Below are 25,199 nucleotides of genomic sequence, written 5' to 3' on the forward strand. Positions count from 1 at the left end.
AGTCTAGGTGTTGGTTGCATTTGGATAATTTTCTATGATTAGTTGATGGTTAAATATGAGCATTAAGGACCGTCAACACTCTTCCTTTTGGATTGGGGACCCATCAAACTGTTTAACATCCTCCTTTCTTAATTCCCTGCTTGTCATCTCACTAAAGATCATTAGTTCCCTAGCTAATTCGGTGGTCATCAACACCAAAACCCACAACGGGCTTGATTGCACTTACAATTAGGGCTTGAACGTGTCATGATATAAAGTGGAAATCTCACGCATGCCATTGGAGACTAGAGAGGGTGTTGAGAAACAACAGAATGTACGTTGGGTGAGGCCTGTGCTTAGGCCATAGTAATTTTTCTCCTATTCCAACATGCAGACATATATTTTCTGAAGTCTTAAATTTCAATAAATAAGATTCCGTCATTGAAGTTTACCAGATGGTCTCTCTATTCTCTTTTACCAGAAACTCTGGGGCACCATTAAGAAAGATATTTTAGCTATGTTTGACGATTTTACAAGGGGGATTTAGATGTGTATGGACTGAACTTTGTTTTAGTTACATTAGTTCCTAAGGTTAGTGATGCCTGTAATATGAAACAGTTTAGACCTATCAGTTTGCTTAATTGCAGTTTTAAGATGTTCTCAAAGCTTTTAACTAATAGCTTAGGAAAAGTAGCTCAAAGATTAGTGGCTGCTAATTAGAGTGCTTTTATCAAGGGAAGGTACATATTAGAAAGTGTTGTAGTTGCTCATGAGTTAGTACATAGTTTACATAAATCACATGAAAAAGGGGGTGGTGTTAAAGCTAGATTATGAAAAAACTTTGGGATTTCTTGTTTGAGATAGTAGAATCTAGGGTTTTTTCAAGTATTTGGATTAAGTGGATCAGGAAGTTAGTCACTGGAGGTTCCTGAGGCATTTTAGTAAATGGTGAGAAGAGTCTCTATTTTAAACCTAGCAAAGGCTTAAGCCAAGGGGATCCTTTGCCCCCTTCTTTTTAACTTAGTTGGGGATGCTTTCTCTGGAATGTTAGATAAATCAGCTAGGATTGGTCTTATTCAGGGTGTTTTGCAAGATTTCAGAGAAGGAGGCATCCTGTCTCTGCAATATGCAGATGACACAATTCTCTTTGCTAGTGCTGACTTCTCTCAGCTTTCTAATTTGAAGTATGTCATAATGTGGTTTGAACAGATTTCAGGGATGAGAGTAAACTTTCACAAAAGTGAGATCATTACTTTGAACCTAGAGGTGGAGGATACTAAGGAAATTGCTAATATGTTTAATTGTCCTGTTGGGTCCTTTCCTTTGAAGTATTTGGGTGTTCCACTGCATTATGACAAATTGTCTGAGAGGGGCTACAACCTTTAGTTGATAAGTTAATTCATAGAATTGCATGCTAGAGGGGTAAACTCTTGTCTCTGGCTGCTAGAGCTCTGTCAGTTAAGTCTTGCTTAGCTAGCATCCCTATCTATCTCCTATCTTTCATCAAGTTTCCTAAGTGGGCCATAAAGATCCTAAATACCCAAATGAGTAATTGCTTATGGAATGATTTAGAAGGAGCTCACAAGTATCATCTTGCTAGTAAGGAGTATGGAGGTATGGAATTGCCTAATTTAAGAGATTTAAATATATGTCTTCTTGCTTCTTGGTTAAAGAAATATGAGCAAGATAAGGATAAACTCTGGTGAGAGGTCTTAGATTTAAAATACAATACTAGCAATGTCAATATTTTCCAAACAAGATCTGTTGGAGCTTCCCCTTTCTTTAGAGATTCCATGTGGGTTGTTCAAGCAGCAAAAATGGGGTATAAATGGGAAATTGGGAATGTTAAAAGAATTCAGTTTTGGGAAGATAATTGGGTAGGTAATTCTAGTCTTGCTACTCAGTATTGGAATCTCTACAAATTCGTTAATGAGAAAAAATAAATCTGTGGCTAGCTTGTGGGATGGAGTCTGTCAGCTTGCCTCAGCAATTTCCTTTAGTGAAGAAGAAGATTCCTTAATCTATCAGTTTTCTTCTAATGGAGTGTACAATGTTCAATCTTTTTATAAGATCATTAATTTCAAGGGTGTTCAACCTGTGTTCTAGTCTCTTCTATCTAGAGTATTAAGATTCCTCAGAGTTCAGTACTTTTTATGGTTGCTAAGTAAAAATGGATTGTTAACTAGGGATAATCTCAATAAGAGAAAGAAAAGTAGAAGATCCAACTTGTCTCTTTTGTAAGGATCAAGAAACTGTACACCATTTATTCTTTGAATGTGTGGTGGCTAAACGACTTTGATATGTTCTTTCTAAGATTTTTGGGAATTTAGTTAGGTGGATCTCTAGATAATAAGGTTAGTTTTGGTTAAGTAATAAACGTAACAGTGTTGTGAATATGTGCACTTCAGTTGCTTGTTGGAGTTTGTGGAAGCTGAGAAATGACATGTGTTTGCAGAGAAAATCGTGGAGGGGCATGGCCATAGTCCTACATAGCATGGCGATGCTGCTGCAAAACTAGGTTATTTTATGTCCGAAAGAGAAGAAGGATATCTAGAAGAATGTGGTGGCGCAAATCAAGATGGAAACGTCCCAGGTGCTTTGGATTTCCTGGAAGTAACCAAGCTGATTGCTGGTGGGTTAACAACAATGCTTGCGCAGCCCTGACGTTCGAAGTTGCCACTTGAAGATCGCTGTGGTGAACAAAGTTGAGGTTAATATCAAAGCTGGTTGTATATAGGGCGTCCAAGTTTTGTTACTCTGGTTCCTTTCGCGTATTAGAAGGCCAACTATGTGGCTCTTAGGTCTTGTTTAGTTCCGAATTTTTTTTTTGTTTTCGAGACTGTAGCACTTTTATTTTTATTTGACAAACATTATCTAATCATGGAGTAACTAGATTTAAAAGATTTATCTCACGATTTACAGGTAAACTGTGTAATTAATTTTTATTTTCGTCTATATTTAGTGCTCCAAGCATATGCGTAAGATTCGATGTGACGGGGAATCTTAAAAAAAATTTTAGTTTTTGAGGTGAACCCTTAGCTGTGCAGAGTTTTTTCGACTCTGGGTGAATCGGTAGAGTCATCACCTATTGGGCCGTAATAATATACATTTTCCTAAAATTCTAAAGAAGTTTTACCAGATTTTTATGTTATGTATATTTTTCAGGGTATTTTCAATTTTACAAATTTCTTATTTTTTAGCAGAATTTACAAATTTCTCCGAAATGTGAGAAAATATGTTCGTCAGTGGGCCGGGCTACCATGGGAACAGTGAGTTTAGGCCCACATGCGAACTCACCAAGAGCCGTCAGACAAGCCCACGTGACCCCCCCCTCTCACTCCCAGTCCCAGCCGTCGCCGCCAGCCCGCCACACCACCACCCATCCGCGACGCCACCGCCGCTCCGAAAAGGGGGCCCTCGTAGCGCGGCGGCGAGGCCGGCCGGCGTTTGGAGGAGCTCCGAAGATGTGGTGCCACTCGTGCAAGGAAGGGTACGACGAGGAGGATGCCGGGACCTGCAAGGAGTGCTACGACGAGGCCAGCGAGACGGAGGAGGAGCTCAAGCGCGAGATCGAGGAGCTCCGCTCCCGCCTCCACTTCCTCCGCCTCCCGTCCCCCACCCTCGACGCCGCATCCGCCCCCAACTGCGACCTCCTCCTCCACGCCATCCCCTCCTGCCCCTCCTCCTCCGGCGCGGGAGGCGACGGCGATGCTGCGCGCACCCCCGACACACCCGCCGTCCCCGCCCACCGCGTCATCCTCGTGGGTCCTCCTTTACTTCTCAGCTTCTCCTTGCGCTGTTTACATGATTCCTTGGGTGCGATTCAGTTTGTGTCCTCCTTGATGGTTCAGTTACTGACAGACCTCTAGATCGACTAGTCTTAGAACTAAACCTAATCCTAGAATGTAAAAAAGGAAGGTAGTCAATTTATGAATCCTAGAATGTGAACAGGAAGGTAGTCAATTTGTGATGAGGTGTTCCCCTGTTTTTTTATTTTCCATTCCATGCATAGACCTGATTCCTAGTAGTGAATTGAACAGTTCTACAAGCTTACTGCCCTACTGGCCAATCCTCTGGTATGGTACTCACTGGTGTTCCTGATGGGGCTATATTGAGTTGCCTGACCCGTGAGAGTTCTCGGCATGCTGCTGTTATTCATGTATAAGTTTTCATTTATAATCCTCATGTGAAACGATTGTGCTGGAATCAGATGCTTGTAGAGTAGATAGGCAGTGGGTAATAGATCTTACTTTCTTTATTGAGACATGATGTGGTGGCCAATGTAAAATATCAAAATGCTTGAAGGAAATTCTAAATCTACATGCCAACAACCATATCTAAATGCTTCCTATATGATCTAGATGATGAGGTGAAGTGGACAGAGCACAAAAGGGTACAAGGTATCTGATGCAACATTACAGTTTTTCCCCCATGAAGCATGGAGCTTATTTATGGCTTCAATCAGCTTTAGAGCTACAGTTCAGATCCCTGCACCAATTAAAACTTTCTTGATGTGTTAAAACTAACCTATATGTTGATGCTTCAAGTACTTGTATCTATGAGTATGGTGGAGCATTGTCTCTTTAACTTCTTTTTTCCTGTGTATCCTCTTCCCATGAGTACAGTATAAGATACAGTGTGATAAGAGATGCCAAGAATAACCATCACCACCTACTGGAACATGTTAGTGCTGATTAATTAACTACAATGGCAAAATCACATGCATATATAAAATTTTATGATCACTTATATCAGTGCTTAATTGTGCTGATTCTAAATGCATAACTGCACAGACTTTCAATGTTGCTCCAGGGTGGGATTTATGTTCACATGGTAAAGATATATTCATTCTTTACGTGGCCACACATTTTTCACATGGAATCTTCCATCTATCAACTATTTGGTTAAAGTGCTTGACTCTTTATTACTTTTCAGTTTGCGCATATTTTAGTCATAGGCTAGCTAATTGTGCTCATATCAGTTGGTAGCTTTATTTATTTATTTATTTATTTTTGCAGATTTACAGTCATGCCAGCATTATTCTCTAATTTTTGCATTTGCAGTTCTCCTCAATTAGTTTTGTAGTTGGTGTACCCAAGATATTTTTTCATTTGTGTGTAAATTTTATGTGTCTTAGTTGTGTGTTTTTGTTGCAGTGGAACTGCATTATATGTTGAACTGACTTTTTCTTTCAAACAGGCCAGCAGATCTCCTGTTTTCAGAGCGATGCTCGAGAATGAGATGGAAGAGAGTAGGAGTGGCGTCATCAAAATCTATGATGTGTCTTATGATGTCCTTCGTGCTTTTGTCAATTACATGTACACTGCAGAAGCTCTTCTAGATGAACAAATGGCATCTGATCTCTTGGTGTTGGCTGAGAAGTATGAAGTGAAGCACCTGAAGGCATACTGTGAGAGGTTCATAATATCCAAAGTGAATAACGAGAATGCTATTACCCACTATGCCTTCGCACACCGTCACAGTGCAAAGCAGCTGCTGGAGGCCTCGCTTTCTGTGCTCATGGGCAGCATGTCTACGCTAGCGGATCGCGAGGAATACAAGGAGCTTGTTGAGAAGGACCCAAGGCTTGTTGTGGAGATCTATGAAGCATATCTCAACCGGCAAGTCAACACTGCTGCTGGGAAGGACACAGATTGTAGCAGCCGGAAGTGATAATTATGAACATAACTTGTGCAGTAGTAGTATTCTAACTATGTGTTTGTGCATTCATCATATTCTCATGCTGTTTAGATGCAAACTGTTTTTTTTTGGATGGTAATCAATTAGATGATGTTGCTTGAAACAGGGTTGACCAGCTGTTGAAAATTAAACGGGATATAATGGCATCTTCATGTCCGACCATGTGCCCAATTGGTTTATAATGGAATGTGATGTACCCTCTAAGTCCTTAAATATAAGGTACTGGGGTATTTAATTTTCCCCCTAAATTATAAGTATTCTAGATAAATTAACTCTACCTGAAGCAACAAATGTTGCACATATCATATTATAGCAAACCAACCTATCATGCAAACGTTCTATATAGAGATTAATCAAAGTGTACATTAACATGCATCTGGCGAAACTTGGCAGGCAGATGATTGTACCAGAAACATGTGCTTTTATGCCTTATAACCACCTGCAGCCTATTCTTGAAGGTAAAGATAAAACCAGATTAACATGTCCAGGTCAATTCATAATTTCGTACACTGAAAGACTGGCATGACAACCATTTCAGAAGGCAGAAGCATAAAATTGTTCAATTATCAGAAGGCAGAAGCATAAAATTGTGTGCACTGAAAGACCGGCATGACAACCATTTCAGAAAAGTGAGCTCCTGGGCAACAACCATATACAACTCCAGATGCTATAAATGCCACTGTACAAAACTTGTCAATTTCTTACATACTCACATCATTAATATAACTGCAATACATTGACTACTAAAATCTAACAACTTGTTTATCAGATATATACTAAAATGCTAGTAGTCAACAGACAGTTCAGAAAGCTGCTCCTCTGTCCATTCTGATACAGCCCTCTTGCGTTTGAGAAGTGATTCGCTGCTGGTATTAACATTTTCTTTTGGGGTATGCCCATCAGTACTGCAGCTTGACATATGCTTGTGTGGATCTCCTACCAGCAATTTACCCTCCTGGTTACTTCTTACACTAAACCCACCAGAAATATCCCACGTTGAAGCGCTATTACTTGAATCAGGTGTTGCATGGTGTTCATGAGAAACCTTAGTAACTGTGATCTCGTTGTTACTGGGCATCATGTCTCCACGACCAAAAATTTTCATCATTATATTGCTGGTAGAATCTCCACCTTGACTTCTTTCAGTAGTACTAGATGAAATCACTTGCTTAGCTGGGGCAGCACAATCCTTACTAAAAACCTGCAAATATTTGCATCATTATACCCATATGTCCCAAGAGGATTTCTGTACAAAAAATATTATTATGATGTAATGTGTTTGAGAGCATTGTAATAGTGCTTCAATATTGACAAAAATGACACCATGAAACTGCTGTGGAAAGATGGTTATAAACTTCAAGTCCTGACTCCTGAGATTTGGAAGGCAATTGAATTTAAGGGAGATACCAAGTTCCATATTTTTTCAGTGTTATCATAGAATCACTGAATCATTAAAATTTCAGGATTTTATACGTGATACATTGAATCAATCCCAAACCAATAGTTGACTGCAAAATTGTACCTGACAATGTGATTGCACTTGATATGTTGCCTTCAGATAATAGTTTGTACCTCATTAATGCAGATTCAATGCAAAAACGTTGCAGTTGACACTGTATAATCAGACTCCAAAAATGGCTAAGCAGAACAAGAATATTTTTTGTACAAATACCAGAGTAGTTTACTTTGATTTATTTCTTTTTACTAAAGTAGTAAATTATATTCAACAATTTTGATTTCAACAACAATTAAACTGGGAAAGCATCATCATGTATATCAGAACAGATTACAGTAATTAGTAGCAATCTAAATCAGTATGAAACTATGAATAATACCTTGACCACTTTTCCTTTGGTAACATTGAGGTAGCACAACTTGGTATGAGACGGGCGGAAAATAGCTACCTGGACTTGAAAACAGCATATTCAACAGTTGAACCAATCACTTACCACCAGCCACCACAGTAGACTAGTTTGACAACAAAATAAGTCACAACTTATGTACTCACCTTACTAAAAACAACGGCACACCCAATCGAGATATCATGGCCATTATTCTCCTCCAAAAGAACTTTCTTGTGAACTGAAGCACCGATTGAGTCGGTTGGATCCTATCAAGAGTAAGCAGTTGATATTCAGCTCAATATATAATGGAGGATTGGTTACACAAAAGCGCTAATGCTTTGTTTTGGCTTAGCCTCTTTGAAGCACACAATCGCAAAGCTATGTCCTGTATTCTTTATGGGCCATTTGATATAGGTCTTGTTTATTGATCATTAAGCAAGATTAGACGAAGGCAGCTGCTAGGTCAGATGACAAAGCTTGGACTGCCAAACACTACTTCTATTACTTTGATTAAAAAAACAAAGTTGATACTATTCAAGTGAAAGACTTCAGATCAATAAATTTGGCACACAATGTTTCCAAAAATTGATTACAAAACTCTTGGCTATTCAAAGTGTTTTTATTCAAACTTGCAACAAAGTAGTTCCATGGTATCAACTAATCAAAGTGCTTTTACTCAGGGAAGATGCATCCATGATCATTTCTTCCTATTCCAACAGATAACAAGAATCTTATATAGACAAAAGGATCCCTATATCCTAGTTAAGTTAAACATACAAAAGACATTTTGGTCATTGATGATGCAATGGTGTTATGTGCTTTCCTGCCCACCTTTTCTCCTCCTATGTCTTGGTGAACAGTGAACTGGGAGAGATTCATTAACATGGTCTCTGACAAGGCGATCCACTATCACCCATGCTATTTGTTTTGTTAATGGAGGTTCTGAACTCTTTGGTCTTTAGAGCATCACAACAAGGATTGTTAAAGCTACTCTTGTTCCATGGTCTATGGCATCAGCACCAGCCATCATTATATGCTGATGATGCTGTTTTATGGATACAACCAGTTGTGAAGGATATGGAAACTGATCAAGCAAGCATTGCACATTTTGGAGAAGCTTCAGGCCTCAAAGCGATTCATAAATCGCAAGACTTCTGCCACACTAATCAAGTGCAAAGAGCTGGAAATTTACATGATCATCTCACATGTGAAATCAGGAACTTTCCAGGTACCTATATAGGGCTTCCTTTGTCCATGAAGCTCACCAAAACTGAATTGCAGCCATTTGTTGATAAGGTGGCTGATTATTTGCCAAGCTGGAGGGCCCCTTTGATGAACAGAAGCTGGTAGATTAAGTTTGGTACAAGCATTTCTGACATATCTTATGACCATTATGAGCCTTCAAAAATTGATGATGAAGGCAATTGATAAAAAGATAAGACTTTCTTTAGAAAGGCCAAGAGGACAATGGTGGTAATTGTCTTGTTTATTAGCAGCGAGTTCAACGGCAACTTCAATTTTGTGGCTTTCATGATCTGACCTTTCTTGGTTGGGTGCCATAATTAAGATGGCTATGACTTTGAGAAAACAGACTCTGGTCAACCATGGACAGGGTCATAAATCCAGGTGCATCCAACCGTGAGAGATATTTTTGATATGGCTATGATAAGATAACCAATGTAGAGGATGGGTCCGCTGCTAAATTCTAAACTAATCTATGGCTGCAAGGAAAGACCATATCAGAAGTTACTACCAACCTTATTATCCTTGTCCCTAGCAAGCAATTAAATGGAGAATTGTGAAGGAGGCTGTGGTTAATAGGTGATGGGTAAAAGATATCAGAGGTGCTGTCACTTTAAAGGCAAGAAATCAAACGGAAAATGGTGAAGGAGGCTGTAGTAGATGTGACTTGCTACAAATTGTCACCCTCCAGGATGGATTTCAAAGCAAGTACCTTCAGAAATTGACAGGGTCAGGATTATATTCAAGCAAATCAGCTTACAACTCATTGTTCGTGGAATCCAACAGATTTACACCTTGGAAATAAATTTGGAAGTCTTGAGTTCCATTGAGGGGTTAGTTCTTGTGGCAAGCTGTCGTAAATGAGCTGTTGGACAGCTGTCAGGTTGTTAAGCGAGGGTAGCCTCACCCTGCTTCTTGCATTTTGTGCAAATCAAGCAGCTGAGAACATCAAGGACATTTTGGTTTCCTGTGTAGTTGCAAAGGAAGTGTGGTTCATCGTATCACAAAAGGTGGGTTTACAAGCTCTAGTTCCTGACAAAGGCTGCCTAGTCTTTCTACATGGTGGTGCAGTGCAATCAAAAGGGTGTGAACAAGCAGCATAGAGAAGGAAGACTTGAATACTTTGATTATCCTGGTGGGAGAGTTGTGTGAACAAGCAGCATAGAGAAGGAAGGCTTGAATACTATTCTGCTCATTTATTTTCTCTGCAGTTTGATGAACCAGCAATTCCTATGTTAAATTTCAGTTTTCACATGTTAGGTTCCACACACAATGCAATGATGTATTTATCCATGTTTCCTCCAAAAAAAAAATGATATGGTCATCTCTCCAACATTGGTTGGCATCCAAAACAATAAAAAATAGCACATTATGCAAACAACTAATCGGCTCTACTGCTGGAATCGAACATAAAATAGCTAATGATTTGCTTCCTTGATTCTTTGTCTTTCCGTCTGTCCATCTCTACTATTGAAAGATTTGGAACAAACAAGATAAACTTCTATGGAGAACTGGAAACCGCACCAAAGAAACCAACACTGAAATGGTCGGTTTCTATGATAGCTTGCACCAATCGTTTTTTAGTTAGAACGATACCAAAGATTTCTTGCATCGATGAAACCGAACCAAACCTCTCACTGACACTGATTGCCGACACCTGTGAGTTAGAACAACTCGTGTCTAGCGATGATACAAAGTCTGATTCCTGTACGTATTGGATTCCGTCGCAATGCACTAACACGTTTAATAGTACTATATAATAATTGATGGTCAAAGATTAAAATGTTTAACTTACAACAAAGTTAATATGACTTGTAAAAGAACAGATGGAGTATGTTGTGGTGGACTGGTGGTTGCATGATGGTTTGAATGTTGTACTTGCATGTTGTATATATATGCGACTTTTTCTGAATACAGCTCTTAAAATATGTCTTGAATCAAAGATTTATGTTTTTTACTGCAGACACTAGTATAATCTTGGTCTAGAATGTCTTTGTCTAGGCTAACACTGATTATGTGGACTATCTAATTAGTAATTATGAGATGCATAGTTCTTGGTTAAGCTAAGTCTATCGCTGTGATGCTATTTTACTGTCTCACTTGGTTGAGGAAAACGTTTGCTGCAACTAACACAAGAAAAATCACTATGTGAAACAAGGTTCGTAAGTTGAAGCCTTCAAGATATGACAAAGTGTGCATGGTGCTTCACATCGTTTCGTATTATATAGTGAGCTAGCTAGGGTGAACCCTGGCCAAAAGTTTATTGGGATCCTCAGTTCTCCGTATATTAATATATGTATACAGTTGGAGTAAAACTGGTAGCTCTAAACCCTCAATGAAGATATTCCAGTGTTATTAGTATTAACTCATTGTCATAATATTTTCTCTGGTCCGTGCAGGTTTGTGGTAATAATAGGAGTACCGTAATGCAGTAAAAACCAGTTCCAGTTCCAGGGATGCACATGCCTCTCAGTAACCTGGCTGGCAAACGAGCGAGGGGGTCATATATAAAAGTGGTGAATAATCCTTCTAAATCGCTTGCTTGATCCTCTGTACGTAGACTCAATTGCAATTCGCACATGCACATTACGTTCCTGCACAAAACTAGATGCTAAGTTAAAAGACTAGTACTACTATAAGAGCATGCATGAGATTGCGATGCATCGGGAAACCCAAACTTGCATGGGGTGATTGTCACCAGTAATCAGTACACACCATTGGACTGACTACCGTCTGTGTTCTAGGGTTCTGAAAACAATCAAGTACAGGAAAAGCGAGCGCCAGAGTTGCAAGTGACCCTTGAGGGGTGCAGCATTGCTCACGAGAGAAGGGAGAAATCCCAGAGATTTCAGTCAGTGCCAGAGGCGTTAGCAGGATCGAAGAATAATGGAATATCTCCAAGTATGTGACTTGCTACAAAATGGAATATTTTGTTAATAATGGAATAATGGTAAATAGAGGATCGGTAAAAGATATCAGAGGTGCTCTCACTCCATGTTTTCATATCGGACGACTAATCGCGATTAATCGTGATTAGTCGTCCTTATCGTAACTGCGTGCTCGATAAGTTTCATCGATTCGATCAGGTCGATCAGAAACCTTATCGTCCGATTAGATGCGATTAGTCACGATTAGTCGTCCGATAAGTGTAGCAGGACGATAAGTTGGGCCAGTACAGGAATATTGTATTTAGGCCTGTAGGAAGAATTAGGCCCACCTTAAGCCAGCGAATTAGGGTAAGAAAAGAACAAGAGTGAGTGAGTGTCCAGGAGGCAGGAGCTCATGTTTGTGGCCAAATCAGGCATCAGCAAGCTGGAATTACATGTAAGTGGCCAAATCACCATGATAATGATTCATTATGCCATGAATTCATATATTTACATCATATATATATATAGTATATACATGGTCGATCAGGTTATCTAGGCATAAGGACGACTAAATGTCCGATCAGCCCGACCAGACCGATCAGACCGACTAATCAACCCTGATCGACGACTAATCGCGATTAGTCGTCTGATCGGTGGTCAAACAACTAGATTCGATAATACGATCTGAAAACATGGTCTCACTTTAAAGGCACTAATGGAATATCTCCAAGTATGTGACTTGCTACAAAATGTCACCCTCCACGATGGATTTCAAGGCAAGTACCTTTGTAAATTGACAGGGCCGGGATTATATTCAAGCAAATCAGCTTACAACTCTTTGTTTGTGGAATCCACAGGGTTTACATCTTGGAAATAAATTCTTGTGGCTAGCTGTCCTAAATGACTGTAATGCTGTTGGACAGCTGACAGGTTGTTAAGCGCTAGCATCGCCCTGAATCTTGCCGTTTGTGCAATCAAGCAGCTGAGAACAACAGTGACATTTTGGTTTCCTGTGTAGTTGCAAAGGAATTGTGGTCGGTTCATCATATCACAGAAGCTGGGTTTACAAGCTGTAGTTCCTGACAAAGGCTTGGCTAGTCTTTTTACATGGTGGTTCTGTGCAATCAAAAGGGTGTGAACAAGCAGCATAGAGAAGGAAGGCTTGAATACTTTGATTATCCTGGCAGTATGAGAGTTGTGGAAACATCGATGGAGCTTTTCCAAGTACAAACTTGGTTATGAGGGCAGTGGACGAGAGTGCCTTACGGTGTACAGCTGGGGCTAAAGACCTCACTAACAAACCATTTTCTAAGGACTGCTGTCTCAGTTTTTAGGTTGCTTCTTGTTTTGTTCATTAAGTGGATCGCTTAATGAAATGACATACAGCTCCCCTGATTGTTTTCGCTAAAACGAAATGACATGCTAAAACGAAAACAAGACAGCACAGAGAACTAAATGACATGCTGAGTGCTAACCTTTAGAATCAAGAAGAGATCTCCGAGCCCGTTTGGCTTGCACGATGTCACCACCCCAGCCACCTGATGACAACACAGAACACACTCATGTGAACAGAGAACCCCCAAAATATCCCCGCTAGGATGGGACGAAATGGCCATTGAATGAAAAACTAAAAGCTTGGCAGGTGGAAGAACACGCACCAAAGGTGCTCGAAGCAAGTCCTCGTCGCCCTTAATGGCCCTGATCCCCGGCCGCTCCCACGCGCGGTCCTTCCCTGCATCCAAGCCAACAAAGACGGACAACAACATCACACGGAGACAAACCTCGCCACGAAACGCGAAGGAATGCCTTCACTGAACTACCCCTCACCAAGGAACTGGAGGGCGCTGAGCCACGGGGGCCGCAGGAAGTCGGCGTCCGTGGCGCGCGCGTCCCCGCGTCCCAGTGTGAGAGGCGGGCGGGTGACGGAGCGGGGGACGACCGTGTCCTGGACGGCGGCGGCGGCAGGTCCAGGGATGCGGTGGCTGGGGTGGTGGTGGGAGGGGTGCGGGGGCTTGTCCTGCTGGGGCTGGGACTGGGAGGCGGTGGCGCCGAAAGAGTGGGGGAGGGGATCGAAGCGGATGTCGGAGTCGTCCAGGTCCAGCGCGTCCTCCCAGCCTGCCGTCTCTTCTTTCCCGGCCGCTACATTGGCGGCGGCGGGGTCTGGGAGCTGCGCCATTGAGAGGGAGGGAGAGGAGGCGGCAACTGGTGATGCGGGTGGTGCTAGTGAGGTTTCTTGAGTTTCTTGAGCTGGGCCAGGTTTTCGGTTACCTCGCAGATCGCCGTGGGCCTAGGCTCGGTGCACTGACAGGCCCATTCTTGGTTTTTTTTACATTAAGTAGGAGTATTAGATCTAATTTAAATATTTTTAATTTTGATGACCATCAACTTTAAAAGAAGTATACATGTTAATAACGTAATATTTATGTTTTTAAATCCACTATATGACATTTAATTTTGTAATATATAATGTACATGTTGTGAAACTATATGGATTTCACAAAATTGATAGTCAAAAATTAAAATCTTTAATTTAGAATAAAACTAACACGACATGTAGAAAAGAACCGATGGAGTATGTCGTGGGGGCCTGATAGGTGTGTGACAGTTCGAATGTTGTACTTGCATATCATATATTCTAAGAGGATTTTTTGCGTGTTGCCGTGGGTATGAAGGAGGAATCTATATGTATGGTGTTGGTCATGTAAGAACATGATATAATATATGTATTGATAATAATGAGATGTTTCTTGGTTATTCGGACCCTCTAATTAATAATAATGAAATGCTTCTTGGTTAAGCTAAGTCTCTTGCTGTGAGGTCATTGTACTGCCTCACTTGCTTGGGGAAAATGTTTGCCACAACTAACACTAGAGAAAATCACTATGTGAAACCAGGTTCGTAAGATGAAGCCTTCACATCGTTCCCTATTATATGCTCTAGCGGGCTAACCCTGGCCAAAATGTTTATTGGGATCGTCGATTGGAATAAATCGAACCTCGGATGCGGCCTTGTTTCCCAAAACTTTACAAGATTCACTATCATATCGAATCTTGCGTCGTATGCATGAAACACTAAATATAGATAAAAAAAGATAACTAATTGCACAGATTATCTGTAAATCACGAGACGAATCTTTTAAGCCTAGTTATTCTATAATTGAACAATGTTTGTCAAATAAAAACGAAAGTGCTACAGTGTCAAAATCCAAAAAGTTTTTGGATCTAAACAAGGCCTTCATCGGGTTTCGGTATCCGCGCTCTCAATGAAGATATCCTGGTGTATTAATATTAACTCTGAGCACAGTGCAGTGCTGCAGTGAAAACATGTTCCAGTTCCAGGGATGTGCCTCTTGTTGCCTGGCAAACGAGCGATCGAGGGGTCATCATATATAAGAGTGGTGAAGAATCCTTCTGAATTGCTTGGTTCGTCCTCTGTAGACTCAATCGCACAAGAACTAGTAGTACTGCACGAGAATGCCTGAGATTGAGATGCATCGGGAAACGCAAACTTGCCTCGGATGGCGGATCATGTCGGGTGATTAGTACACCATTGGACTAACTGCAGTCCGCCTTCTCGAGCTGAGTTTAGTGAAGAGAGATTTGGGCCGTGTTTAGTTCAGGCTTGAAAACATTTCGCGACACTGTAGCAATTTCGTTTGTTTTTGATAATTATTGTTTAACTACGGACTAACTAGGCTCAAAAGATTTATCTCATAAATTTCGACTAAACTGTGCAATTAGTTTTTATTTTCGTCTATATTTAATATTTCATGTATGCGTCTAAAGATTCGATGTGACGGGAAATCTTGAAAAATTTTGAGTTTTTTGGTGAAAGTAAACAAGACCTTGAGTTGTTGGATTCTGCAACTTGTTACCAATACTTGAGTTACTCATGTGTCTTTAACTCTTTGTGTTGCCCTGTTCGTTTGAGCTAATTTGTTAGGCATTCAGTATTGTTTTTTTTACACTAAATCAGTGTATATTATATTAATTATGGCTTTTTAGCCAAACAAACAGGCCGACCCTGAGTTTGGTGTTCGAGCAGAATCCAACAACTTTGATGTGTCTGGTGTATCCTGAACCCTGGTACAGTAAGTCTCGTTAACCTCAAAGCTTATCACACATGATCCGTTAATCTGAAACAATTGTGGACGCTGGCATGATATTGTTCTAAATATTTTTTCTAATGGAATTTTCACAGTAGTAGTAATGCCAGCAGTACGGCTTTTTCATACTTATCACCTGACAGCAGCAGCAGCAGCAGCAGCACTTGCGATGGTGTCGCTTCTGCAGTGTTTGCTTGCTGCTGTACCAGATGCATGTGACACTCGTCTCTACTACGGATAATTAGCGACGCATGCTGTGGGCTACATTTAATTAACTCAGTTATGGCTATAATAAATTCATCTTGCCCATATTTAAAGTTACCAATAATGATCTAGAAATGTATTCCCTGCCTTAAACTTCTTGTCCATATTTATCAGCTAATGTATCTTTCAGTTTCCGTTTATATGATATAAAACTTGGATCTGATTCACTGTTTCTTTAGGTGAAAACATGTCATCCAATACACTAGAAACTCATACTCCCTCCATACCTAAATTAATTGACATCCTAGACTCAAGGTTTATTTTCGCAAAAGTTGTCGTTCCTTGCCCGTATGCTATTTTTAGGACGCGATTGCCCTTCCCCTGTTGCGCTCCTTGTTTCGTTGTGTCGCCTGGGTTGGCTTCGTCACCATCCAATCAGCACTCGCGTCGAAGCAGCAATTAATTGTGTCGCCTCGGTTGCCTTTGTCACCGCCCAATCAACGCGTCGAAGCAGTCCAAGCGCAGCATGCGGCTCCACGCCAACTGAAATGGAGCGCCGGCATGCAGGCAAACAATAAAAACCTGATGGCCTTGCTGCACTAACCGGTTGACCAGAGTAGTTTTCTCATAGAAGTTGCACCCGATATCCTATTTAATAGGGGTAGACAGGGAAAAATATCCTCCAGTTAATGACTTCTTGGTAAGCACAATTATGTCCTAAACGTCAGGTAATTTGGGTATGGAGGGAGTACATCATCTTTGACACCACATCATACACAATCTGTTGTCAGGGAGCACCTCGAAAAAGAGTTGGTTCATTTGGATGGTGTGCTAAAAGTTGTTTACATGTACTGTCAACATAAATTGATTACCTGGCACAAAGTAGTCTTAGAGGCCATGTTGCCAATGCTTGTCTAGCAATTGCAGTGCTATTAAAATGAGATTTCAAGCAAGCATGAGCAAAGCAACTAGGGATCCGGTCCAAAGGAGGGGTGAGGGTGTAAGATGTGGCGCTGGAGGTCGATACCATCATCATCCTAGAGATGGGGGAGATGACGGCGGCACGACAGAGTGCTGGCACCGCCGGTTGGGTCATGGAGGGGGTGGGGAAGGGAGGAGAAACACGGCCCGGGAGGTGGTGGTGACATGATAGCGAGAGGGACGGTACGGCCAAGGCTCGGCGGTGCACACCATGTAGAAAGGTATTAGAGAATCACCACGCACATTGTGTGGGAGATGCTTTTCATATATATACACGTGAAGTACAACTCGTAGTACAGGCTATACAATTATGCTAATAATTTCATTAGAAATCATTTAGGACCCGCAATATTCAATACATGATTTGTAAATGTTAATACAAAAGGGCATAATGATTGTAGAATATAGCAAGCCATAATAATGCAACTTGGCCCTCAGCTTCAAGGTTTATTGCGAAGTTTGGATGTTGCTTCACATCGTTTCGTATAATATATACAGTGAGCTAGAGTGAGCCCTGGCCAAAAGTTTATTGGGGCCATTTCTACATAGATTAACGTATGCATAGTACAGTAGGAGTAAAACTGGCAGCGAGCCACAGAGCAGATGCCTTTGCTTTTAATTCATTGGTTTTCAGTATGCACCCTCAACGAAGATAATGTACATATATACGATATTTGATAAGGAGGGCATAGTATTATCAGCATGGAAATGGAAGAATAATATGAAAAAGAGAAAATATTCTGGTGTTATTAATATTAACTCTCCGTCATAATATTTTCTCTGGTTTGTGCAGGTTTGTGGTAAATAGGAGCATTGTGCCGTGCTGCAGTAAAATTAAAACCAGTTCCAGTTCCAGCGATGCACATGCCTCTTCGTTGGCTGACAAACGAGTGAGGGGTTATATATAGAGTGGTGACGAAAGAATTTTTCTGAATTGCTTGCTTCATCCTCTGTAGACTCAATCGCACAAGAACATTACATGTTCCTGCACAAAACTAGAGGCAAAGATAAGACACTAGTACTATGCACCACTAGAAGAGAGCATGCATGAGATTGGGATGCATCGGAAACGAGAGCTTTGCAGTTGATGGCTGATATGGCGTTCTTGGTTTTATCAAAACAATCTTGCATTATGACCTTGCCCATCAGAGACCCCTTCACCATACTGAACAAATGGTTCACCTCGACGGGCACGGCGGCCGTAAGACTGCAGTAGCTCACAAGAGAGTAGAGGAATCGTAGAGATTGTAGTCAGTGCCCCAAGCAGTATGGGAAGGATTCAGGCGTGCAGTCGCTACAGGCTACAGGCGAGCAAAGGAGAAGCTAAAGATCTTGGATTGGAGAAAAACGGTTAATTTTCTTACTCATTACCGTACCACACATATTGCAAATTCACAATGGTTAATCAAAAAAGTTCATGATCCTCATTTCCTTGCAAGTTTGAAAGGATATGCATGAATCTGGGATTGTAAGGTTTGCAGACTCTTTTCCATTATATGATATGCATGGGAACTGAATCTTACAGATTCATTCGTTCACGAGACATTGCGTACAGAAGCTGAAAACATAATCAGTTCTCGGGTGAAAAGACAAGACTACCTAATTCATGTGAAGTGGTCACTATGTATTTAAAATTGAATATTCAAAGCCGTTAAAAATGCTATAATGTGGTTACTCACGAGATGTCACAAATGACATATGTACGCCAAAAGTGATGGGTATTTGTGCTTCACTCACTCCTACACATTTTATTTTGAGCAGTGTTTCATATAAGGCTCTGAGACGGGCGTTATTTTTTCCCACCATGGTTATTTAGGGGGGCTAAAACTGGCCAGCCCACAGGACAACCGCCACGGTTAATAATTAACCGTGGCGGACATTGTAAGGTAATTAACCATGACAGGCATTGTAAGATAACCGCTACGGTTAATAGGTATTGACCGTGGTGGTTCCTTATAATGCCCGCCACGATTAATAACTCATTAACCGTGGTGGTTGCTTAACATTGCCCTTCTTGGTTAAATCTATGCTATAAATGCAGCCGCGTCCACCCTTCTTCCCTGGGGCTCCACCATTTTTTTAGAGTTTTGTGCTTAAAACCCTAAAAGTGTCCATTTTCTAGAGGACACCGCAAGATGTTGGTTTTTGCTCTTAGATTTGGTGAAGGAGGACACCGCAAGATGTTGGTTTTTCCTCTCAATCGCTCGATCCTCTCTCTTTTCTATAATTTGGATCTTTTTGTAAAGTTTGCTCTAGATCTAGATCTATTTTCGGCTGTCTTTTTTCTATACTAGTGTGCTTACATGTGTCTTTTTTCTATACTAGTCATGGACAGGGAATGGATGTACAAGATGTCAAGGTTGGATCTAGCTTACATTGAACATTTGACAAAGTTTACTTCCACTGTCAAAAGTCATTGTCTGAGTTTGAAGCAGGAACTCACCATCTGTCCATGTAAGAGCTACAAGAACCTTTATGCCTATAGAGATGACACGGTGAAATCTCATTTGGTCTGATACGGTTTCATCAAAGGATTACACCATTTGGAAGTTTCACGGGGAAGCAGAGGATTCGTGTGCCGGTGCATCTGGTGGAGGAGGGAAGTCATCGACAGCGACGGAGGTGGCGGTGAATGCCGGACCACAAACCTCATCAGCAACGGCACACATTCATGGTAGTGCAGACCACAACTACATCACGATGGCTGATCTACTCCAAGACATGGCTGAAGGGCGATGAAGGGTACGATGGCAGTGATGAGCCAGTGAGGGATCCTAAGACCGTGGAGCTGTTTATGTCAATTGCTAATCGTCTTCATGATGACGACATTCTATTTGGGAGCCCAAGGTGGTTAGAGAATTTTAGAGAGATGAAGCAGGTGGCCATTGATCCCGTCTATAAGGACTAAGCATTGGACGACACTACATTTTAACCTCCAAATGGTAATGGTAAAGGCTTGCCATGGCTGGTCGAACACTAGCTTCAACGACCTGTTACGTATCCTTGCTGACACATACCCAGAGGGTAACAAGGTGCCTGCCAACACCTATCGAGCAAAGAAGCTCATCTGGCCAGTGGCGATAAAGCTTAAAAAGTTTCACGCCTATCCTATACCGGGGCAAGTATGAGGAATTGCATAGTTATCCGCACTATGGCACGAGTCGATACAAAAGGAATGTCGATTATCGCACGAGAGAGGGCCAAAGAAGAAGAAGACGACCAAGAAGACTACCGCGAAGAAGCAGATCCCATCACCAGAGGACGAGGAAGAAGAGGGTTACAGACAGAGGAAGATTCCAGCTCCGACGATGTGGTACCTACTCGTGAGATCGCCTACGTGATATATTCGGGAATCCTAAGGATGCCAAGCTGATGTCGTGGCATACTTCTGATGAGCGCACGAAGGGTGACGACAAGCCGCGACACCCCACCGATGGCAAACAGTGCAAGGATTTTGACGCCAAATTTATGAAGGAGTTTGGTGACGAGGCGAGGACTATTAGGTTCGCGTTGAGTACCGATGGGAGAACCCGTTCAGTGACCTTAGCAGTTGAAAGGCCAAGTTTGGTTTTTGTATAATTGATGAAGCCCTAAGTACTAACCTCTATACTAAGTGTGTGTAGATTAGGTTGGTACATAACAAGTGATGGAGCAAGAAATGATCATGGTGATGATGGTGATGACCACAAAATGATCAAGTGCTCAACTTGGAAAAGAAGAAAGAGAAAAAAAACCCTATAGAGATCAAAGCAAAGGTATTGCTTAGGGTTTTGATTTCGGTTATCAAGACACCATAAAGGATCATGTTTAGGATAGATAGTCGTACTATAAAGAGAAAAACTTTTTGGCTAAGCGGTTATCGAGTGTTACTAGCTACATCGTTCTTGTGTATGCATTTAGAACCTGAGCCTTTTATCTGTATGCCACTATGAAAGATCGACCAAACCAGGAAGCCACTAAAAAGTTGTTTCGCACCATTATGCCCAACTTCATCTTCAACTATACCCGTGTGTCATTCGGTCCTCATTGTGTTCATTTTCTTCCGTTTATAGAGTCTGACACGTGGGTTCCGGGTAACACAATGTCCTTCTTGTTCTTCCAGTCAAAAAGTTCATTGGGATGGACAGTTCTCTGTATATTAATGACGTTTACAGTTGGAGTAAATCTGGTAGCGCGCCCGAGCCTCGAATGACTTTGCTTTTAATTCAATCTGGTTTCAGTATTCACCGTGTCTTTGTTTAGTTTGTGGGTGAAAAAATTTTAGGTGCCACATCATATGTTTTATGGGATGTCCGAAGGGGTGTTCAGATGCTAATTAAAAAAACTAATTACATAACTCGTCTGAAATCGTGATAAAAATTTATTAAGCCTAATTAATACGTCATTAGCACATGTGTATTACTATACAATTATGTTTATAGACTAATTAGGCTAAAAAAATTTGTCTCGTGGTTTCTATGCAAATAGTACAATTAATTATTTTTTATCTATCTAAAGATTTGATGGGACGGAATGAAAAAAATTTTGGGTAGAAACTTAACAGGGCCGAAGATAATGTACATACTCTACGCATGGAAAGAATATTCTGGTGCTATTAATATTAACTCTCTCCGTCATAATATTTCTCTGGTCTGAGCAGGTTTGTGGTAAATAGGAGCGGTGGGCTGTAGTAAAAAACCTGGTTCCAGTTTCAGGGATGCACATGCCTCTCGTTAACGTTGGCTGGCGAACGATCGAGCGAGGCATCATATATAGGATCGGTGAAGAATCATCCTTCTGATTCTGAATTGCTCGCTTCAAAATACCTATGTCGGCTTAATCGCATAATTAAGAAGCACTACTGCAGACAGGATCTTTGTCGAGGGCCTCAGGCCTTCGGCAAAGGCTATAACACCCTCGGCAAAGGCTAGCTCTCGGGAAATTTCCGGTCGGCAAAGGGATCTTTGCCGAGGGCCGTTTGTCGGGCACTCGGCAAAGTTTTTGCCGAAGGCTGACGCCGGCCTTCGGGGGAAAAAAGATGCCGTTAGGCCACGGGCTGCAACTGACGGCGTCTTTGCCGAGGTTCCAACGTTGGGCCTCGGCAAAGAATTTTTTAAAATTTTATTTGGGTAATTCCTTTGCCGAGGGTCCCCATGCTGGCCCTCGGCAAAGAATTTTTAAATATTTGTTTGGGTAATTTCTTTGCCGAGGGCTACCATGCAGGCCCTCGGCAAAGTCTTTTTTTTTTATTTTTTCTGGAGAAATTTTTGTCGAGGGCCTTGACCATAGCCCTCGGCAAAGACTTGTTTTTTATTTTTTCTGAGAAATTCTTTGCCGAGGGCTATGGCCAAGGCCCTCGGCAAAGACCTGATTATTGTTTGTTTTTTGAATTTCTTTGCCGAGGGCTATGGTCAAGGCCCTCGGCAAAGACCAGAGAAATTTTAAATTTTTTTTGTTTGTTTATTTTCATCCAGACAAAAGACAGATACATATATATACCATCACACAGAGTCCACAATGAGCACATACATCTCACGAACATCACATATATATATCACGAACATCATGTATGTACATCTAGTAGTCCACAAGTTCACCAAATCGAACCAAAGTTCCAAACCGCCGACACGTACGCACCGTAGGGCTGCGAGAACTCACCATCCTCCCCAACCGTCCTGCCTCTGCGTCGAGGGTGGTGTGTCGAAGGCTCCAGGATCCGGTGACGTACGAGGCGGGTTATTGGATCCCGCTGTCGACTCAGGCTGCACAAACAGTTAGATGTTTATGTGAGATTGCAGTAATTATTTCTGCACTACAGTTACAAAGAAGAAGTTAACTTTGACACTTACAGTAGAACTAAACGGCGGCGGCAGCTGAGGCGCTGGAGCTGACATCGTGACGTCCACACCTGTATGCTGCCCCAGAGCGGCCAGGACCCTCATCATCTCAGCCATCATCTGGTCCTGGGCCTCTCGCGCGAGACGCTCAGTCTCCAGCCGAGCAGTGAGGGCCGTGATCTGCTCCGTCTTCTGGGCGCTGTCGGCCTGCAAGATTACACTCCAGTGTTTCAGTAATGCAAATGTAATTCAGTTGCGAGAATATTAATTTACTATGAGTGAACCTAGAATTACCTGGAGCGAAGCTAACATGCTCACTGTCGGAGTCGGCCGTGCGCGGATGGGCGGGCTGGAGCTCGTGCTCTGTGCTCTGAGCTGGCTGAGAGTGGGGGTGGTGTTGGGGTCGATGGCGGCGTTTGCGATCCAGGCCCGGCCGTGCTTCCTACCGCCACCGAGCCTCATGACGGCCTCGGCATCTAGTGGCTCGGTGCGGACGTCGTACTCTGGCCCGTGCCGCTCCTGTACCGCCGACGTGTACTCCTGGACCTTATCGTACACGTTGGGGTCGGAGTACGCCTCGCGAGGGGCAGCTGCGTCCCAGGTCCGTTGGCATGCAGTCTGGTGAGACGCTGCCCAAGCCGTGAACATGGACACCTCCTCGTCCGGATGCGCAGCCTCCTACGAGAAAAGTGACAGAGGGTGAGCAATCAAGCATACATTAAACGCGAAACTAAATAGAAGACAAATAACTTACATATGATTTTTTAAAGGCGGGGAGGCTCTTGCTGCCTTGATGGTGAGTGGCAGCTGGTCTTTGCAGACGCAGTGCCCGCTGAGACTCGTGCCTGTCTAGGTAGTCCTGCGTGAACCACCTACCCACGATCGCGGCCGAGGCATCGGCATGCGCCCGACACCACCAGGGAATCACCTACAAGACAATGAGTGTTTGACAGATATGAAGATATAATTGAATATATTAAATTCAAAAAAGAGACAAACTGAATGTTATTCATCTACCTCCAGGTACTGCTCCTGGGTCATCGTCATCGTCCGCGCCTGAGCCTTCGTGATAGTCATACTACGCGCCGACGCGTAGAAGTCTATCACTGCCTGGACGCGCGCCTCGTGGTGCATGCCGGTGACATACTTCCTACAGGAGGCGTGCGCCACAGACTCAGCCAGGGCCACGTCTTCATCCTGCACCCTGAAGTACCTCTGCACAAAAGATAATACATCCAATCATTATTTTTTTTAAAAAAATAGATTTTAATGTAATGGATTAATTATTGTTTTGCGAAAGGAACTTACCCAAAACTCGGCCAGTATCCGCTCCTGGGGGTTGCGGTACGTGTCGTCCTCCCCTAAAGCGTACCTGTCCCAGGTGGTGGCCGGCTCGCGGGCCCTCGACGCCAACTCCACGAGGCCGGGGAAGTACTTCCGGCACAGGGTACCCAGGATGGACGGGGGAGCGCGCACGGGAGTACCCGACACCAGATCCCAAGACCTGCACCAGTTAGAAAAAAATTATCAGTTTCTCTCTAAACCCTCAAACCTATCATATGAGGTAGTTGTGATATCATTTAGATTTACTTACTTGGGCGGTACAGGGCGAAGCAGTGCCCGACTCTAAGGTAGTGGGTATGGAGGGAGCTTCGCGGGACCTCGCTGGTAGACACCCGACGCTGCGCCTCCCTCGTCCTCGGGCGCCGCGCCGTGCTCCTCGTCATGGCCCTCGTCCTGGCCCTGGTCCTGGTCCTCGTCCTGGTCCTCGTCCTCCTGGTACTCCTCCTCCAGCGTCGGAGCCACGGGGTCTGGGGTGGGACTCCGCGGCCTCCTACGCCCCTGGCTGGTACTCGTCGTGGAAGGCCTCCCCCTCCTGCGCCGTCCTACGCCGGCTGCCCCTGACGACTCTGCCTCGCCAGTGAGGGAAGGGCGTCTCGCGTAGGCCGAGGGTGTGTCACGTCGTGGCCGCCTGCTCGCCATCTTTGATCAAACACCTGCACACACAAAGAATGAAACAAGACTTATTAGTAAGCATATTAGAGACTTCAAAATAAATAAACAAAACAAAAATATCAATAATTTAAAAAAGACATAGTATTACATGTATACGAATAGTCCTCGTGATTGGGATTACAGGTCTCGTCATCACTGTCAATATTATCCAAATAAGCGACACTATCCGAAGGTCCTACGTCATCGTCTTCGTCTTCGTCACCAGCGACAAGTAATCGCTCAAGCATTTGTATGTCCTTGGCATTTTGCACCACGTCTCTATCATCCTCGTCATCAACCGTTTCGTTGTCTTCTTCCACTTTGAGGGCCTCAGGTAGGACTATCTGAAGCGTCTCCGATAGCCCATCTTCCTGATAGAACTCTCCATCATATGTGTTTGTGTTAAAGTTGTAATCGTCATCGTTTGGGGCTGGGAGTTTCCTGTGTTGAGAAACCTGGTGCA

At 42.6% G+C, this 25,199-nt stretch overlaps 2 protein-coding genes across 2 annotated transcripts; one reads left to right on the top strand and one right to left on the bottom strand.

Moving 5' to 3' along the window:
• On the top strand, positions 3,313-5,858 carry LOC8054436 (BTB/POZ domain-containing protein At4g08455). The gene is made up of 2 exons (XM_002459596.2): positions 3,313-3,740; positions 5,179-5,858. Exons 1-2 carry the CDS (start codon positions 3,444-3,446, stop codon positions 5,650-5,652), a joined length of 771 nt encoding a protein of 256 aa, XP_002459641.1. The 5' UTR covers positions 3,313-3,443; the 3' UTR covers positions 5,653-5,858.
• Positions 6,282-13,844, bottom strand: LOC8054437. Its single transcript, XM_021454351.1, has 6 exons — positions 13,463-13,844; positions 13,294-13,367; positions 13,111-13,173; positions 7,688-7,789; positions 7,515-7,583; positions 6,282-6,880 (listed from the first exon to the last, which is right to left on the bottom strand). Exons 1-6 carry the CDS (start codon positions 13,809-13,811, stop codon positions 6,464-6,466), a joined length of 1,074 nt encoding a protein of 357 aa, XP_021310026.1. The 5' UTR covers positions 13,812-13,844; the 3' UTR covers positions 6,282-6,463.

The sequence above is a fragment of the Sorghum bicolor genome, chromosome 2, assembly GCF_000003195.3.
Source record: "Sorghum bicolor cultivar BTx623 chromosome 2, Sorghum_bicolor_NCBIv3, whole genome shotgun sequence".
Lineage (NCBI taxonomy): Eukaryota > Viridiplantae > Streptophyta > Magnoliopsida > Poales > Poaceae > Sorghum > Sorghum bicolor.

Coding starts and splice junctions, on each gene's coding strand:
- LOC8054436 (XM_002459596.2), top strand. CDS start 3,444: ATGTGGTGCCACTCGTGCAAGGAAGGGTACGACGAGGAGGATGCCGGG. Junction 3,741..5,178: donor CCGCCCACCGCGTCATCCTC/GTGGGTCCTCCT, acceptor TCTTTCAAACAG/GCCAGCAGATCTCCTGTTTT.
- LOC8054437 (XM_021454351.1), bottom strand. CDS start 13,811: ATGGCGCAGCTCCCAGACCCCGCCGCCGCCAATGTAGCGGCCGGGAAA. Junction 13,368..13,462: donor CAGCGCCCTCCAGTTCCTTG/GTGAGGGGTAGT, acceptor GCTTGGATGCAG/GGAAGGACCGCGCGTGGGAG. Junction 6,881..7,514: donor CCAAAGGAAAAGTGGTCAAG/GTATTATTCATA, acceptor AAATATTTGCAG/GTTTTTAGTAAGGATTGTGC.